This window comes from Asparagus officinalis, chromosome 10 (assembly GCF_001876935.1).
Source record: "Asparagus officinalis chromosome 10, Aspof.V1, whole genome shotgun sequence".
In the NCBI taxonomy this organism is placed as follows: domain Eukaryota; kingdom Viridiplantae; phylum Streptophyta; class Magnoliopsida; order Asparagales; family Asparagaceae; genus Asparagus; species Asparagus officinalis.
Genome location: NC_033803.1, coordinates 31,349,890 through 31,368,600, shown reverse-complemented (window position 1 = coordinate 31,368,600; position 18,711 = coordinate 31,349,890). Strand labels below are relative to the sequence as shown.

The 18,711-nt window shown below is 36.6% G+C and overlaps 1 protein-coding gene across 1 annotated transcript in view; it reads right to left on the bottom strand.

The window, feature by feature from the left end:
• Window positions 7,599-18,711, bottom strand: part of LOC109824953 (probable trehalase) — a 24,572-nt gene continuing 13,459 nt past the window's right edge. The window contains exons 3-10 of the mRNA XM_020391590.1: window positions 17,817-17,932; window positions 17,614-17,714; window positions 17,374-17,480; window positions 16,458-16,530; window positions 14,969-15,136; window positions 14,781-14,868; window positions 8,004-8,103; window positions 7,599-7,851 (exon numbers count right to left, since the gene is read on the bottom strand). Of these exons, the coding sequence (XP_020247179.1) occupies window positions 7,614-7,851; window positions 8,004-8,103; window positions 14,781-14,868; window positions 14,969-15,136; window positions 16,458-16,530; window positions 17,374-17,480; window positions 17,614-17,714; window positions 17,817-17,932 (991 nt within the window). The 3' untranslated portion in view covers window positions 7,599-7,613. The remainder of the gene's footprint in view (window positions 7,852-8,003; window positions 8,104-14,780; window positions 14,869-14,968; window positions 15,137-16,457; window positions 16,531-17,373; window positions 17,481-17,613; window positions 17,715-17,816; window positions 17,933-18,711) is intronic.

The window sequence follows — 18,711 nt, the reverse complement described above, 5'->3', positions numbered from 1 at the left end:
TTTGAATCTTATGAAAAATAGTATTTTATCTTTAGATTCAACTTTGAAAATATGCATTGATAACCATAAGAAACTTATGGACAATTGTGCTAAATCTAGTGCTACAAAATCACCTACATACTATGCACACTTGTATAGCAAAGTTTACAAGTGCTCCATTTGTGGTCGTAAAGGCCATTTAGCTAAATTTTGCTATGATGCATAAAAACATAAGAATATTAATCCTTCTTTTGCATTTCATCAAGTTTCTTCATCACATGTACACACACATGCACCCATTGTTCATCATAAGCATGCTCATGTGTATAGATGTGATCATTGTGGTAGAATTGGTCATTTGGCCAAATTTTGTTTTGATTTAAAGAGAGTTTCACATTTGCAAAATAATTTTAAAAGATCATCCATGTTTGCAAATGTTTCAAATGTTTCTCGTGCACATCCATATAGTCAACATAACCAAATGCATCCTCTTCATTGCACTTATTGCAATCGAATGGGTCATTTGCATAATTATTGCTATGACCGGACTCGTGCACTAAATGCATCCAAATGGGTTCATAACCTAAGGGCTTTGAGCTTTAATGATAGGGATCATGTCCCTAAACCTTTTGGTACCAATATTACTTGGGTACCAAAACAATTTTGATTTTAAACCAAAAATTTTGATGTTTTATTTTTCTTTTTCTTGGTTTTGAAAAATTATACTTTAAACTTTTGAACATGAAAACAATTCTTTTTCTTTGGTCAAATTTATTTTGGAGTAATCAGGCGATATGCACCGTTTGAGTAGACTGTGTCTATCACAAACGGCCCTTCCCATTTGGGTTTTAATTTACCTTTCTTCTTGGAGTTGAGGATTATCGGTCGGCGAGCAGCGAGGACCAGATCTCCTTCTTTGTGATTATATGGGTTGAAACAAGCTTAAGAGCTTGATATATTGTTGCCTCTCTTGAAATTCTTTTGTCAAAGATTTTGTTTTGACTTGGTTCTTTGAATTCATTATATTTCACTTATATGATGATATTTATATGTTTGTGCTTATAGATCATCTATTTGTACCTTATAATGTATTCTTTATGTGGTTTGATCAAGTTATACAAAGAAAATTTTCCTTTATTGATCAAACATATTCTTTATGTGGTTTGATCAAGTTATACAAAGAAAATTTTCCTTTATTGATCAAACATTGTTTTTTTTTTTTTTGGATTTACACTTGATTTATGATTTCATTTGATTAATTTGTTTTCATTTGAAAATATTTTGCATGTTTCCCATGCTCTTTCTCTTTTGATTTCATAAATCTATCTTTATACATGGTTTTTATGTTCTTTGATATGAGACACTATTTTTCATATTGACATATTTATATGTGTTCTCATTATCTCTTGAATGTGAGTGATTGTTAGCATACCTTTTATGCTTGCTCACATATGTTTGCCATGATCTTCATTTTATATATTATATATGGCATTTTGATAGGAGGAGCAATCCCTATATCTTTTTATGTTTAATACTCACCCGTGCTTATTGATAGGGGGAGCTTTCGCTCTCTTATTCTTTTTGTCCCCTTTTTGATGTTGTCAAAGGGGGAGAAATATTGTGAGTATATTCTTTCATGTTTATATGCATGATATATTATACACTGTATATTCATTTCCTTTCATGCATATATCCTTTTTGTAAATTGTTTGTCATCATCAAAAAGGGGGAGATTGTTGGCCTTCTTGTTTTGATGATGTTTAACAAACAATTTACCACTAATGTTGTTTGTCTAGTATTTGTGTTTTCGTATTTATTGTAGACAAACAACGTAGTTGGAGGTTGGATGGATTGAGCTTACACGACGATATCAAATGGAGGTTGGCGGAATTGTGGAGTGAAGCAACATGCAATTCATAGTTAAAGATCAAGTTCAAGCTTCATCCGCAAATATATCAAGTCAAGCCTATTGAAGATCAAGATCAAGCTTTGGTATATTTAGTTTAGGTTTTATATTATGTGTGTTAGATACTCTAAGCTCAATATCATATACACACACGTATTTGATTTCTAAGCTCAAATATTGTATTCTTAGTTTATAGACTTAACAATCATCATATACATATTTTATCAAGTCTATATAATCATTGTGCAAAGTTTCAAAACATTGTTTATGTCAAAACACTAAACTTCATGTATATCACTTTTTTTGTTTATGTCAAAACACTAAACTTCATGTATATCACTTTTTCATGTTTTGAACACTTTTCCAAAATAATAAGATTTCACAATTAGGAAATGCAAATTAGAAAATTCTTTTTGTAACATGTTCAAAATATCATTTGCAAACATTTCTCAAAGTTTCATCAAGTTTAGAATTGATTTGTTATGTTTAAAGGAATTTACAAATTCACGTTTTCGTTCGTGCACATGTTCGTGCATGTTTTACAAAACTAATGAGTTTTCACAAATGGAAAGTGATATTTGAAAAATTTTAGAAACTTCCCACAAAAGTTTACTATTTTTGGAGTTTATTTACTGTGCCTACTTGATTTTACAAAATCGTGTATCACAGCAGATTTTCAGAAACTGTATTTTTGTGTTCAAACATTTATTTCTCTCAACTGGGAAATGTTTTTTCAGAAATTCTTTTTCTGACATGTTATTCTACATGTCTAGAACATTCTCACAAAATTTTATAATTTTTGGAATTCATTTACTATTTTAAAATGATTTTACAAGACAGATGCGCACTGCTACAGTACCTCCGGTCGACCGAATTTTTCGCCGGTCGACCGACGGACTCTCTGGACGTCTCCTGCGATTCTGACCTTGTTTCCGGTCGACCGCGATTTTCATCGGTCGACCGCTGGAGTCCCAACGGCTCTTTTTAGAGCCGTTGTAGGTGGTTTTTTGGTCAATTTGTTTGGGGTTTTTGGCTGAGGTTTTGGAGGCTATAAAAACCCTCTTTGATCTCAGTTTTCAACCAATCTAAGAGAGTTTTAAAAACAAGTTTAAAGAGTTTTGTTTAAGGGTTTAGTGTTTGTTTAAAAAGCTTTTAAGTATTTACAAGAGTTTGGTTTGTGAAGATCTATAGAGAAGTTTTCCTTAAACTCAATTCTAGCTATTTATTGTTTTGATCTTAATTTCCATAAGCTAGATTTCTATATTGAGTTTAAATTGTTTTATTGATACTCTTTGTTCACACACAACCTATTGAGCTTATTGTATTTACATTCATAAGTATAATTTAGGGTTGTGGGTTTGTGACATTGAGAGTGAGCTTAATTGAGTTCTCACCTTGTTTAGAGAACAATCAAATTGATTTATTTATAATTTGTTCTCATTCATTGTAGAGAACAAATACTTTGTATTGAGCCTAATTGTGAGGATTCACTTGTAATACACTTGTACACCGAGAGAAGTGTGTGGTGAGAGACGGGGTCGAATCCAAGAGGAGTGGCGTCGGTTGACGTGCCTAGGGAGAGGTTGTAACCGAGCACTTGAGGAGGAGGACACGGACTAGGACCAACACTTAGTGTGTGAGGTGTGATTGCATAGTGATTGTATTGTGAGGTGTAAACGTTGTTCGGGTGAACGTAGAAAACCCGGTTGTGATAGTGGAGTATCTCCTCGAGGTGTTAGACGGAATTTGGTTTCTGTTTCTGTATTGGACAAATCAGGTTATTCTTGTTCATTTGGAAACAGTCAATTCAGTTTATCTTTTAATTCAAATGTTGTGGGAACCGGTTACTTGAGTATTTATGACAACCTATATTTGCTTGATACAATTGCTTCTTACAATGAATCCTTGCATGTGGAATCACGTGGTACTAAGCGTAAATTAAATAAGGAAAATTCGGCGACATTATGGCATAAGCGCTTAGGTCATATCTCAAAAGGTAGAGTTGAGCGTCTTGTGTCTGATGGCATTTTGGATTCCCTTGATTTTTCGGACTTCGACGTATGTGTTGAATGTATCAAGGGAAAACAGACCAAAGTGAAGAGATTAGGTGCCAACAGATCTTCGGATGTCTTAGAATTGATACATACGGATATTTGTGGGCCATTCCCTACGGAATCCTGGAATGGTCAACAATATTTTATATCATTCATAGACGATTACTCACGTTATGGGCACCTATATCTTATTCATGAAAAATCTGAGTCTCTGGACATGTTCAAAGCCTATAAAGCTGAAGTTGAGAATCAACTCAACAGAAGAATTAAAACCGTCAGATCTGATCGTGGTGGTGAGTACTACGGTAGATATGATGGTTCAGGTGAACAACGTCCAGGACCATTTGCTAGATACCTAGAGGAATGCGGTATCGTCCCACAGTACACTATGCCGGGTTCACCTAGCATGAATGGTGTAGCTGAAAGACGAAACAGGACTCTTAAGGATATGGTAAGAAGTATGATTGCTCATTCTTCTTTACCAGAGTCACTCTGGGGAGAAGCACTTAAGACAGCAGCTTACATTCTGAATAGAGTACCAAGTAAAGCAGTTGCTAAAACACCTTATGAGCTTTGGACTGGTCGAAAGCCCAGTTTAAAGCATTTACATATTTGGGGATGTCCAGCTGAGGCAAGGCCTTATAGGCCAAATGAAAAGAAATTGGACTCCAAAACAGTTAGCAGCTACTTTATTGGGTACCCTGATCGCTCTAGGGGCTATAAGTTTTATGATCCCACTATAAGGAATATTTTTGAGACGGGAACAGCAACATTCTTTGAGGATGTTGAGTTTGGGGGGAGAAATAAGGTTAGAGACATTAGTTTTGAGGAGGAATTGGCTTCAGATCCAATCCATACAGTTACTTTTGACAATATTCAGGTTCCTATACCTGTTGTTGCTCAAGAAGTAAATCCGGAACCTCAAGATGATAATGTTGAACAACTCCCTGTTCCAGAAGAACAAACTCAACAACCTCAAGAACCAGTGCCATTAAGGAGATCCACGAGAGAAAGGAGAAATGCTATTCCGGATGATTATATTGTATTTCTCCAAGAACATGAGGAAAGTAGTGGAATGTTAGAAGATGATCCAATCAACTTCTCTCAGGCCATGAAAAGTTCTAACTCTCAACAGTGGATTGATGCCATGAATGAAGAGTATAAGTCTATGCAAGACAATAAGGTTTGGGAACTTGTCCCATTGCCAGAAGGTGCAAAACCAATTGGTTGTAAATGGATTTTTAAAACCAAGCGGGATGCAAACGGTAATGTGGAGAGGTATAAGGCGCGTCTTGTGGCTAAAGGCTATACTCAAAAGGAAGGCATTGATTATACAGAGACTTTCTCTCCGGTTTCATCGAAAGACTCTTTCAGAATAATCATGGCACTTGTTGCTCATTATGATCTTGAGTTACATCAGATGGATGTTAAGACTGCATTTCTCAATGGAGACATTGATGAGATGATTTATATGGTGCAACCAGAAAACTTTGTGTCAGGAGACCCAAAGAATATGGTTTGCAAATTAAGGAAATCCATCTATGGACTCAAGCAAGCTCCTCGTCAATGGTATCATAAGTTTCAACAAATAGTTATCTCGTTCGGTTTTGAGATGAACATTGTTGATGACTGTGTATATCACAAGTTCAGTGGGAGTAAGTATATTTTTCTGGTTCTGTATGTGGATGACATCTTGCTTGCCACTAATGATATAGGCATGTTGCACGAAACCAAGAGATTTCTATCAAAGAATTTTGAGATGAAAGATCTTGGGGACGCCTCTTTTATATTAGGGATCCAGATACATCGAGATCGCTCTCGGGGTATTCTTGGATTATCACAAAAGAGCTATATCGATAAGGTACTTAAAAGGTTTGGCATGCAAGATTGCAGACCAGGTGACACCCCTGTTGCTAAAGGAGACAAGTTTAGTCTCAATCAGTGCCCTAAAGGTAACCTTGAAATTCAGGAAATGCAGAAGATTCCTTATGCTTCGGCTGTAGGAAGTCTAATGTATGCTCAGGTATGTACGCGTCCGGATATTGCGTACATTGTTGGGATGTTAGGCAGATACTTAAGCAACCCTGGTATGGATCATTGGATAGCAGTCAAAAGGGTTATGAGGTATCTTCAGAAAACAAAAGATTACATGCTCACATACAGAAAATCAGAGAAATTAGAGGTCATTGGGTATTCGGACTCTGATTTTGCTGGATGCCAAGATAGCAGGAAGTCTACATCAGGCTACATTTATATGTTAGCAGGAGGAGCTATATCATGGAAAAGTGTCAAACAAACACTAGTAGCTTCCTCCACTATGGCAGCAGAATTTGTAGCTTGCTATGAGGCATCCAATCAGGGAATATGGCTGCGAAATTTTGTCACGGGACTGCGCATTTTGGAAAATGTTGAAAGACCACTAAGGTTATATTGTGACAATAAATCTGCAGTAATGTATTCCAATAACAACAGGAGCTCAACTAAGTCAAAACATATTGACATTAAGTTCCTGGTTGTGAAAGAAAGGGTACAGAGTGGACAGATATCCATAGAGCACATTGGGACAAACTCCATGATAGCTGATCCTCTTACTAAGGGATTGCCACCTAAGGTCTTTCATGAGCATACTGCTCATATGGGTGTGGTATTATTTGAGGATATTATGTTTTAGTGGGAGTTTGTAATTGTGGTGCTTTATGTTTGGTTGTATTGTCTGATCAGAATAAAGTATTCAGTTAAGACACTCTGTTACATTATGTTTGGTTTTCACCTCACTAAGGAGGACTAGACATGTACTGATCACATTACATGTAATTTTCATGCTGCACATCCATGATTGATCTATGTCGTTTGATTGTATTAGTATATGTGACCATTGATGGGTCGAGTCACGATAAATGTGATGAAGGCCGCTTTGATCCTATATTGATATAGTCAATGGACGAGATTGTTCGGAAATACATTTTCAGTGATAGCAATTTTTGAGCTCATAAGGTTATACACAATTTAAGGAATCATATGGTGCCCAAGTGGAAGATTGTTGGATTTAATCTAATAAATCTATTTGTGGGCACATATGATTAATCAATGTGTATTGCTATCTTTCAGGATAACCCACTAAAGTGATCAATTAAGTTGGGTTAATGGGTATTTAAATATAATCATGGGGTTATATGTGCAGATACCAGGTTGTAATTGTGATTTATTGAGGGGCTAAATTACAAAAGTACAACATCTATAAATAAGGGGTTATGGTCCCTAACCTAGGGTTACATTCTTTAATTCTCTACACCCCCATCTAGCTAGAGAAATTCGGATTTAGAGAAACCCTAAGGTTAGAAGATCCAAAACCCATCTCAAGGTTCATCCATGGATTCAGGTATAAGCTTCCACTCTTTTGATTCTTGTTAATCTCTTTGAATTAATCATGGCTATATGGTTTTAGATCTCAAGTTATGATTCAGATCTAACAGAATGAATTAGCGACTTTGGGTGGAGTTAGAGGGTAATTTTACAACGTAAAGGAGAATCATGTTGAAGGTTTATGAAGAGAATCAAGGAAAATTCCCATGAAGCGGCTGGAAAATGTATCAGAAAGAAGAAGGGAAAAACAAGAGCAGAATTGAACTAGAATAACAACAATTGATGGAATAAAAGTTTAATTGCTATATTATTTAATTCAAGGTTGTAGTTTTGACCTGAGTTTTGTATTCACCGCCACCTCCAGCTTCCCCGCAGGACTCCACATCATACTTCTCCTGCATCGTACCACTCTTTTTGAACGCTGCATAGTTTGTTTTGAGCCACCTTATTGCAATATCTTCAGCCAAAGATCTCGCTTCCGGAGAACCAGACCTTACCAATCCTTCGACAATCATATGTTGCAAAGGAGGCCAACCATTTGGAAAGTCCCTGATCAGCACATTGAACACATAATTCTAAATATAATATAAATAACAAAAAGAAAAAAAAAGGATAAAATTCATGTTGTCTTTCAATTTCCCTCCTATGTGATTCCAAGAACATATTAGTCATCTCAAACGCATAATCAAAAGATTACTTACCATTGTTGACCGGTATTTACCAATGATGTTGCGATTCCTGCAGGATGAATCAATCCTGATGTTTGCAAGCTCTTCAGAACTTTGTCCACAGCAGGTCCATCTTTGGCAAAAAAGAGGTGTAATTCGAAATGTACAACAATATCAGAGGCCATTACTGAAAAAGGTCTCTAAACTTAGCACGAAAATCTAATACTTGCAATTAACATACATATATACTCCATCTTATGTTTTGAATGTTCTTGTTCTTTTAACCAATAATAGTTTTTAACCGAAAATATACAGGTTATTCAACTTGGCAGATTAGAGATATTACATACAAAAAACATTATATGTTGGTAAAGAAATAAACTAAAGGTCTCTTTTGTTGATTTCCTAAAATCAAAGAAAAAGAAATATGATAAAGAAACGATTAAAAGTTGATTTGCATCTATTTCCTCAAAAAATCATAAAATGGTTTCCTTAAAAATGAGTCACATCATCCAATAACATGATGACAACACATCTCATCTCATCTCTTTTCTTAGTTTTAAGGAATGAACCAAACACAAGGAAAAAAAACTTACTATCGAAAATATGTTTTTATAATTAATTTCCTTATTTTTTAAGCCAACCAAAGAGCCCTTACGTTGCCTAGCATGATCAAACGTGTACATGAAGTGAACATAAGGTCATGTCCTAGCAATTGAATCAAATATTATCAAGTCTTATCAAATTATTTATCGTCTTTCACCCATGTTCCTCGCCTAATAATTGTTGCAAGTTCCAAGATCACTCTGTAGCATGGTTTCTCAGTAATTAATCTGTGCACAGACAGCTATCAACAATTATATCTCTAGAACATTTTCCCGCTAAATTGAAATGCTACCAATATTTTTTAGGTTTGGTTACTTATGAACTATGAAGCACGGACACGGACACGGCGACACGGGCACGACACGGACACGGACACGGGCACGGCAAAACCCAAAAAAATAGGACACGGCGACACGGCTAGATTTTTTTAATATTATTATTATATATAGATCAATATTGAATTAAATTCATATTACATTTTCATATTTTTTGTTATGTAAAGTGGAGGTTATAAATAAGAAACTAAAGAAAAGTGTGTGTTGCAGGTGTGAATTAAAACGTCGGGATGGCAATGATCTCTTGAAAAATTGAAGACAATAATGTAAAAGAAGACAAGAAAGAGAAGATGAACATATAGAAAAATAGATCAATTTTTTATGTTATATTATTATGTAACATTGACTTGTATAATCAATGACAAATGTAAGTTATGTAACTGATTTGAAGATAATACCAAATTTTAATTTCCATTACTTTCATCTTGAGCATATCTAAATATAAGAGAATAAAGTTCAAGTTGCAACTAGTTCCATGACTACAAAATACTAAGTTACTAACATTGCAAAAATTACAACCAAAAGTGTATCTTAAAAATAAAGTTCTCAAGTTAAAACATCAAAAGATCATTCTATGGTTTCAACTTCTTCATCCTCCTCAAACACAACGGCCTCCATCGTGGGCTCGTCAAGAGAAAGGGCGGCAGCATCTAAAATACCGGCACCTTGAAATGATTCAAATGTATCTCCACTCCACCAACATCCCACATTCTTGATTTCCCTTCCATATACTCTTCCGAACTTCAAGAAAGTAAGCGAAGGTTGGTGTGAACATAAACAAGATCCTCCGCACGTACCGGGGTTAGCTTGTTCCTCTTTAAGGTGTGAATGAAACCATACGTACTCCAATTCCGTTCACAACAAGAAGAGGAACAAGGTTGGCCTAGAAGTTTTACGGCCAATGATTGCAAATTTGGAGTATTTGCACCATAAAGAAGCCACCATGACTTAGGATCCATATGTGCTCTATCGGAAAGAGAATCCGGATCACTAAAAGCCTCCAAAGCCCCCACAAACTTAGCATATTCCAAGTTCACCGCCCGTCGTTCATCGGGGTTAGGATAGTATCTTCTTAAGCACTTTGCTCTTTCCGTAAAGATCTCAAGATCTTGATTTGGAGCTTGTCGATTGACGTTCTTATTGAGCCATGTGGAATGATAGTACTTATATTCGTTAATAACATGAATTAGCCCACAATGTATTAAGTAATAGAAATATTCGCATTAAAGAGTGAAATGTGAAATATTACCTTGGAACTAAAGAGTGTGTCAAGCACTGAAGCGGAGTGTTGCTATTGTTCCATCGATCCACCAAGATCTTGTGAACCACCTCATAAAAAGGAGATTCCTCGTTATCCATTTTACCCTCGTGCCTATAAATAACTTGCTTCACCTTCTCAATCATTGTATCCCACATATCATACACCAATTGAAGACATGGTGTATCAGTGTCAGTGACCCTTATCATTTCATAGATTGGGCCAGTGAAGTCAAGAATAAAATCTATCTTGTCCCACCACAAATCATCGAGGACTTTTTCTTTCACAAATTAAGCTTTTCCCACATCATCTTCTCTATACAAGCTCCATCGATTACTTAGGACCATGTCTTGGAAGCCTCTCTTGACGACCTTAAACCTCTTCAACATAATAATCCACGAGACAAATCTTGTGTCGGCAATCGATAGGAGCTTCACCTTGGAATAATCATTAAACATGGAAAGCCGCATAGAGTGATTCATAATAAAATTTTTCATAAACAATGCATCATCATAGATATCTGTAATCCAATATAATTGTGCATAAGCCATGGCATTTGCTTCCGTGTTTTTAGCCGCACAAATATTCTTAATAGCAAAATTGAGTGTATGGACTACACAAGGAGTCCAAAATATGTGAGGCCAGGTGCCCTCCACAAGCCCTCCTACGGCCTTATATGCTGAGGCATTATCGGTTATGATTTGAATGACATTTTTCGGTCTCACCTCTGTGTTGCACTTTTCTAGCTGTGCTTGGATAAAATACTTATTCTTGACTTCTCCCTCGGCATCCACGACATTCAAGAACATTGGTTTACCCTCACATACCACCATAAAATTGATGATGGGCCTCCTTTGTGCATCCGCCCACCCATCACTACAAATGGAGACCCCCTTCTGTGACCATGTGCCCCTGATGGGCTCCATCAACCTCTCTACATGAGTTTTCTCACGTTGTAAGATAGTGGTCCTTATGGAATTATAACCGGGAGGCTTGTAGCCAGAAATTGGATTGCTTGCGGCATATGCAAAAGCCTTGGCATAATATGGATTCCTTGTCAAGTTGAAGGACAATCCCCCGGTGTAGAACATCCTACCAATCAATGCATCCAATTCCTCCCTTGCTCCCATATTGAATGCTTGTTCCATGGTATTAGACCCCCTCCTCCTCTTAGATTCACTTGCACCAATAGGCATGCTTGCACTTGCACCTATACCGGTCGTACTTACAGTCGAAGATATAGGCAAAACTGGCATCTTAGGCTTAGAAGCCCTCAACCTCGCTTCCGCTTGATCCAACGTCCTTTGAAACTCCCTTAGGTGTTCGGGTGTTGACTTGGAACACATCTTAATTCCAGTCCCGCTTATCCTCAAGAGGTGATTTTTAACTCTTGTTGACTTGGAACACATCTTAATTCCAGTCCCGCTTATCCTCAAGAGGTGATTTTTAACTCTTGAGTGTGAACCGGTAAATTCCAGTCCCGCTTATCCTCAAGAGGTGATTTTTAACTCTTGAGTGTGAACCGGTAAAATCCTCTCTGTAATAATTACATCTCCATCTCTAATTTGCTCCTGCCATTCCCTCCCTTTTCTCCAATTTGGTAACATATTTTCAAAGCGGATATTTGTTATCTTATACTCCACTACCACTAGAACTCCCGTCTTATTCCATTTTTGTAAAATACAAGCAATAACAATAAATTAAAAAATTAACAGTAGTAAAACAGTAACTATAGTAACAGTAACAGTAACAGTAAATTAAAAAATTAAAAAATAAAACCCTAATTAATTAACTAATTCATTAACAGTATGATCCTAGTTCTCATATTTTTATACAGTAACAGTTAAAAACGAAAATAATAACAGAATATAAAAATAAAAAACAGTGATAGTAAAGTAAAGGAGGGAGAGAGGGAGAGAATCGGGGAGAGAGAGACTAGGATTCGGGTTATAAAAGAGAGAGAATAAGAGAATAAGAGATAGCGATCGGGGGAGAGAGAGAGAGCGCGATCGGGGGGGAGAGAGCGATCGGAGAGAGAGCGCGATCGGCGAGAGAGAGAGGGCGCGATCGGGGGGAGAGAGAGAGAGCGATCGAAGAGAGAGAGAGACAGAGAGCGGAGAGACTAATGGGAGATGGCGACGACGAGACTGGGAGCTGGCGGCGTGAAATCGGGTAAGTTCTCTGATGACTAGGGTTAGGGTTTGGGTTTAAGTTTGAAATTGGGTTTCGGGTTTGGGTTTCATTTTTTGGTTTCGTCGTGTCGCCCTCAACTTCACCGTGTCCGTCCCGTGTCTGCCGCGAGTCGACGCCGTTGACGCCGTGTCTGACGCGTGTCGAACGCGTGTCCGTCTCCGACAAGCGTCGGACACGGGGACGGGGGCTGTTTGCAAGAGTCGGTGCTTCATAGTATTGGAATACAGGACAGAACAGAACACTACTCATTTAGATAGCAAACAAGTATAGCCTAAGGGAAGTTCCTCAACTTTTTGTATGTTATAATTTTTTTGAAGAGTTTTGCTAACCATTACCCGTGGGGTAAGGAGGAGAGAGAAAAAGAGGGCATGATGAGTGGGCCTCAATGTTTGCCACTAATTCTCTCTCTTCATTCTCGCATTTATCTCTCCCACTTAACAATTGCCTTTAGGCTAATGGTTATCAAAATTCGTTTTTAGGAATATATTTTCTCCATCTCCATCAAATCCATGAATTAACAAGTAGAGTTGAAATATTACAGCAATACAGCATATTATATAAGGGAAGACCGATGAAAAACATTGTTTTTGATGAGGTTCCGAGCAGCAAAGCCTTAATTCCAACTTTTTGGGCTATATGAATCCTATTTTTCCAATCATTTATATCATGGAATCTCCTCCATTAACTACTATCATATCTTTTGAGTTTTTCTAAACCAAGTTCTTTCGGACTACCACTAGTCCTCTTTTCCCACTTACTATAATCTTATTTTTATCGCTTCCCCTAACTAGTGTCCGCCTGTGTTTGGTATGACCAACCTCTAACCTTCTACGAATGCATTCATTTATTATCCTACCTTTAGTTAGATATACACAAGACCATCATGACATTCTTATTTTAGTTAAATTCGTTATCTACACATCTTGTTTTTTAGCTTTCCCAATATTCTGATCCTTAAAGCATAGATCTCTTCAATCTCATAGGTATTTCATGGTTTTATAGGACTCCGTTTTAACCATACTGATCCGTTTCGATGAACCATATAGTCCTCAACCTCACCATCATAATGGATTATTGATCATAAATAGAAAAAAGTGATTACTCTCATATATTTCTTAATTGTCTATATGCACCATACACTCATTCCTCTAAATAGTTTAACCAGAATTACACTATATTATGTTTTTTTTCTACTATAACACTAATCCTTAAGGTTTAAGACCTTCTCTTCTCCTCCTTTTTTAGAAGCTATCAAGAAGCTATACCGGGTGCCAACGAGAAGAACATGTAAAACACCAACAAATAAACAAACCACAACAATAACAACAAAGCTATTCCCAGAGTTGGAGATCAGATATTAATCGTTCTCCAATGAGGGCTATAAGTACAAGGAAACATGTTCCTTCACATTTTTCTATTCCATTCACTTTCATGAGTAAGTGTTTTTGTGTTTGTTTCACCAAAAAACATGGGATATAAGTAATTTCCACCACTTTCTTTAGTTTGGCTATACTTGAAAAAAGAAGAAAGCAATTGATCATGAATAGATTCCTTTTTTCTATTCCCTTCACTTTCGTGACTAAGTGTTTTTTGTGTTTGTTTCACCAAAAAAAATGGGATATAAGTAATGTCCACCACTTTCTTTAGTTTGACTCAACTTAAGAAAAGAAGAGTGCAATTGATCGTTAATAGATTCCCTCATTTTCCTTAGTTCACTTCAAATAAAAAAGTAAAGAAGAAACTAATATTGTGATTACCATGGTGCGCTTATCGTTCACATATGGCAAAATTGTTGCCAACATAAATTGAGGTGTGTACATACCTACCATCACATAAAAATTGATTGCAACGGTAAACCCAAACGACTATTGGAGGTAGCAATTTGCAAAATGTTTAAAGATTTGAGGGACTAATTTCAAAATACATTTGTGGGAGTAGTTTGAAAATGTTTAAATATTTTAGGGACTAATTTTAAATCTGTGGTAGTAATTTGCCAAATATTTAAAGATTTGAGGGACTAATTTTAAGTTATGAACATTTGAGGGAGTAAGTTCAAAATGTTAAAAGATTTAAGGGACTAATTTTAAATTTTAGGAGGTAACCATAAGGTGGGCGTGATTAGGTTCTAACTTCTTTATTATATATCCACTGACAAAGTTTCAGCTTTCAGCCAAAATTACTCCATGTGATATTGATTTCTGTTTTTAGCGCCACAACAGGAATGAGGACGCCACATCTACATAATTTTAAGGGGTTAGAGTCGCACGCACACGATGTAAAATAGTGGGAAATTGACGTGTAACTCACATTCTGACACTTTTCCGGTGTTTTATTTTGAAAAATAGGCAACCAAACAGCCCCTAAATGCAACGCTTACATCAGTCCAAGCAATCGAATACGTAATAAAGTGATGCTAACCTGTATTGTTTTCCTGAATCCACAAAGGAATGAAATTTGAAGCAAAAACGTTTTGATTCTGATTGCGCAGGTCAAACTGGTGGACATCCTAGAGAATCATGAGCATTTGAATTTAAAATTAGCGAGACATAGAAACCTAGTGAATTGTGAAATGGTTAAGTAAGAATGCATGCTAGTCCGTGAAGCACCTCAGAGCCGCACTCGCCAATGAGCCAGTAATCAAGCCATTGCCCCATCTCCTCGTTCCAGAAAATGGATGTCATTGCAGTTAATCGTGCTTTTGAAGCCGTCAGAAATTTCTCGGATGTGGAATTATCCCCAGTCAGCTTTGCGAAGAAAGCAATGCCAAGCTCCATCTATTACAACAAATTTGATGTACAGTGTCAACGTCCTTTAAGATTTAAACGCCTGACATAATTAGAATTTACAGGGTGGATGATTTCAAAGGTCTTAACCAGTACGTTCAAAGGGAAGAAATTTTAATCATCATTTACCAACATCCCCATTCCCTTTCAAAATTGAGCTAGCTATGAAGTATGGCCAGAAGCAAAGAATGCTCAACAGGAGACTTGACCCACTTTATAGGAACAATTGACTTGGTCAACGCCTATATGTTGATGAAGGATTCTTAAATAAGAAAAACAATGAGAAAGTAAGGGCCTTGTCTTGATTTTTGCTTATTGCAATTTAAAGGTCATGCATCCGAGCGATCTCCTATATTTAGGAAAAAGTCTGGGAGCATATGTTAAGAGGAAACTTGAAAGAACAATTTTTCAAAACAGCCCCTTTCAAATTTTTATTTTTCAAAATCGACCCTGTTTTTTTTTATTTACCAAAACCGACCCGTTTTTTTGATTAGCAGCCTAATCACATTCCTAAATAGTCGGGGTTGCCAACCCCGACTATTTAGGAGGTTGTTAAACCCTAATTAGAAGCCTTAAACCATACAAATTTAAGTCCTAAATAGTCGGGTTTGGCAACCCCGACTATTTAGGAATGTGATTAGGCTGCTAATCAAAAAAACGGGTCGGTTTTGGTAAATAAAAAAAAACAGGGTCGATTTTGAAAAATAAAAATTTGAAAGGGTCTGTTTTGAAAAATTGTTCAACTTGAAAAGTATTTGCTACCAAGTGACCTCTGTGGCATGGAACAAGCTAAAACGATGGAGCAAATCACAGTAAACCATGAGAAAAAGAAAAGAAAAATGCAATGCAATATCTTCTATTTATGAACCAGTACAATGCATTGCATACAAATTTGCGAATAAAGACTACATTCATCTTAGTGGCCGGAACAAGGCAGAACCAGTTTTGATGACCCATGAGTTTTTTGTGGCACAGTATATTATTTACCATCAATTTTTTCTTAAAGCATATTGTGCAAAACCAGTTCTCAGTTATCTACTGTGGTACTACGCAATGGTAGTTGCAACATAGACTCTGGACAGAAGTATAGAACTATAAACAGAATGTAAATTAAAATAAAATGACCAGGGTAACTTGAATTAAAGATATCCAATGCAAACTTCTAGTGACATAAACTTCAACATGGTCTGCCAATAGGCCTGTAGAGCTATGCATGTAGCTTGGCATTGATGCGGGAGGAACTAGCTGTTTCACTAAAGCAACTACTTGATTTGCAAAAAAATAAGATATTATGAGTGAGGACTTTAAACACCTTGTACATATAAACATTCAGATCTACCGGGATTATTGACGTTGTTGACAATGTAGTCATGTCCGATGAATTTCTGCACAAAGAGCGATTGCTATCAGAAACAATCAATCAGAAATTTCAAATGGCTCTCAGTATAAATACCAGTTTTTGCTAGTGCAATATATGATGTTGAAATACATACTTGGCCATCTTTTAGACAAATTAGAAAGTTGAACAGGAGGCACAAGGGATTGTAGCATAACACAGCTATGAATATATATAGCACCATACATCATTTAGCGTCTTACTTCCGTGAAATAATCAGATGTTTCTGTTAGATATGATTCTGTTATTGTGAAATACAGGGATCGTAGCACAACATAGCCATCAAAAGCGAATAGCAAATCAAATATGAGAAATAAGAATACTCCAGTAGAGACGCTAATACTGAATCACTGATTAATGACAAGGTCGAATATGATTCTGTTGTTTGATATATAGATTGATATTCTTTAGATTTGCAGTTAAGAATTCAACAGTTAACACAACAAGCTTCAGCATTAGATGATCATTTGAAATTAAACAAACAGCCTAGATTAAAATTACTGTGTGATAGTTACTGAACAAAGAAGGGGAATTAATTCATAGGTGAAATGTATCTCATGCAAATGAAAATGAACAATAGCCTCATTATAATGAATTGATTAACTGAAAAAGAAATATAACGCTAGATTAGTCCTACGCGAACTAGGGAAGTGAATGAATACATAATCATGTAAGACTAAAGTCAAGATAGCAATAGGTGTTTAATTTGGCTCATTGGGATTAATCAATCCACCTTTGTGCATATCTACAAGATTAGGGCTTAACCAAATTCCTAACAAAGAGCTTTGGAAGCTTCTAGTTCAAAATATAGAATAAAGAACAGGAAACAAACCTCATCCAGCGAGAGCTGAAATCCCAACCGCTTTCAGCAGTTGAAGCAACTTCACGGTAAAAAATTTCCTTCTGAGGCAATTGAAGCTTGGAAGCTGTTTCCTCATCCTACATGAAGAAGCAAACCACAAATCTTCATTTTCTCTTAGTATATATTTAGCGTCATTTTGAAAACCTGATGCATATTTTTAAGAAATTTTGGCGATGATTGCATTTATTTTAGATAGGAGAAAGATTATACAATTATTGCACTTTCTGGTCTGGGTTTGTTCCACATCGCATAATAGCGACTCAAAGAGTACATCTGGCCTTGAACATCTTGAATGGTCACTTTATGAATCCCTGTTGATATCATCATGAACATTAAAGACTTATATAATAATAAAATCATCAATAAAAAATTTTAATTCACTAAAATACCAAGGTGAATCAATTAAAAAGCACCTGAATTCCAGAAGCTATGTTCTACCAGCAGGAAAGGAAGTGATTCGTTCGCAAATGCTAAATCACCAGTTCTCGTATATATTTCCAGTACCATTGAAGTTAATAGTGGAGGTTCACTGCAAAAATTCCACCCAAAAATTCAACGTCAGCTCTATCCTGTAGACAGATTATGGCGATCGATGGTTGATTCCTTCGTCACTTAAGAATCAAGATTACTAGATTACTACTCATGACCACATAATTTCATGAAACATTGTTATTAAAATACAGAAGTGCTCCAAATAAAAAGATAAAAATGATTTTGCAATAGTGACTCCACTTCAAGAAGTTCAAGTTTAAATCATGAGCGTATATTGCTAAAGTCATGAAAGTTTAAATAGATAGGCTATATTTCAGAAAAATCCCCTTAACTTTGGACAATTATCAGATAACCCTGCATAAAAATATCAAAAAAAAAACTCTTAAGATTAGGGGTTAATAGAAAATCCACTCTTCCAACGTCAACAACCTCGCCCCCCCCCCCCCCCGCCCCCCCCCCCCCCGCCCCCCCCCCACCCTTCAAACCCAAAAAACAAAAAAAAAAAACGAGACACATGTGCATGTGAAAAGATATCCCCTTACGCAATGAGTGCCAACCTGTAAGGTTAAAGCCGGAAGGGGGTGGAGGAAAGTGGAAACGGCGGGGATTGATAACCCTGAAAACTAACGGGGTGCGAAATTATGAAGTCGACAGGCGTGATTCGGAAAGGGAGAAGGCCAGAACTAAGGGGGTCTCTGAAATGGTAGCCAAATTGATAGGCAGAGGAAGTGAGGGGAAGGAAAAACGGGTACAGAAATGGGATCAAAGACGAGCTGGCTAAAAAGCATTGACGCGTGGCAGGATGGGAGAGAGGAG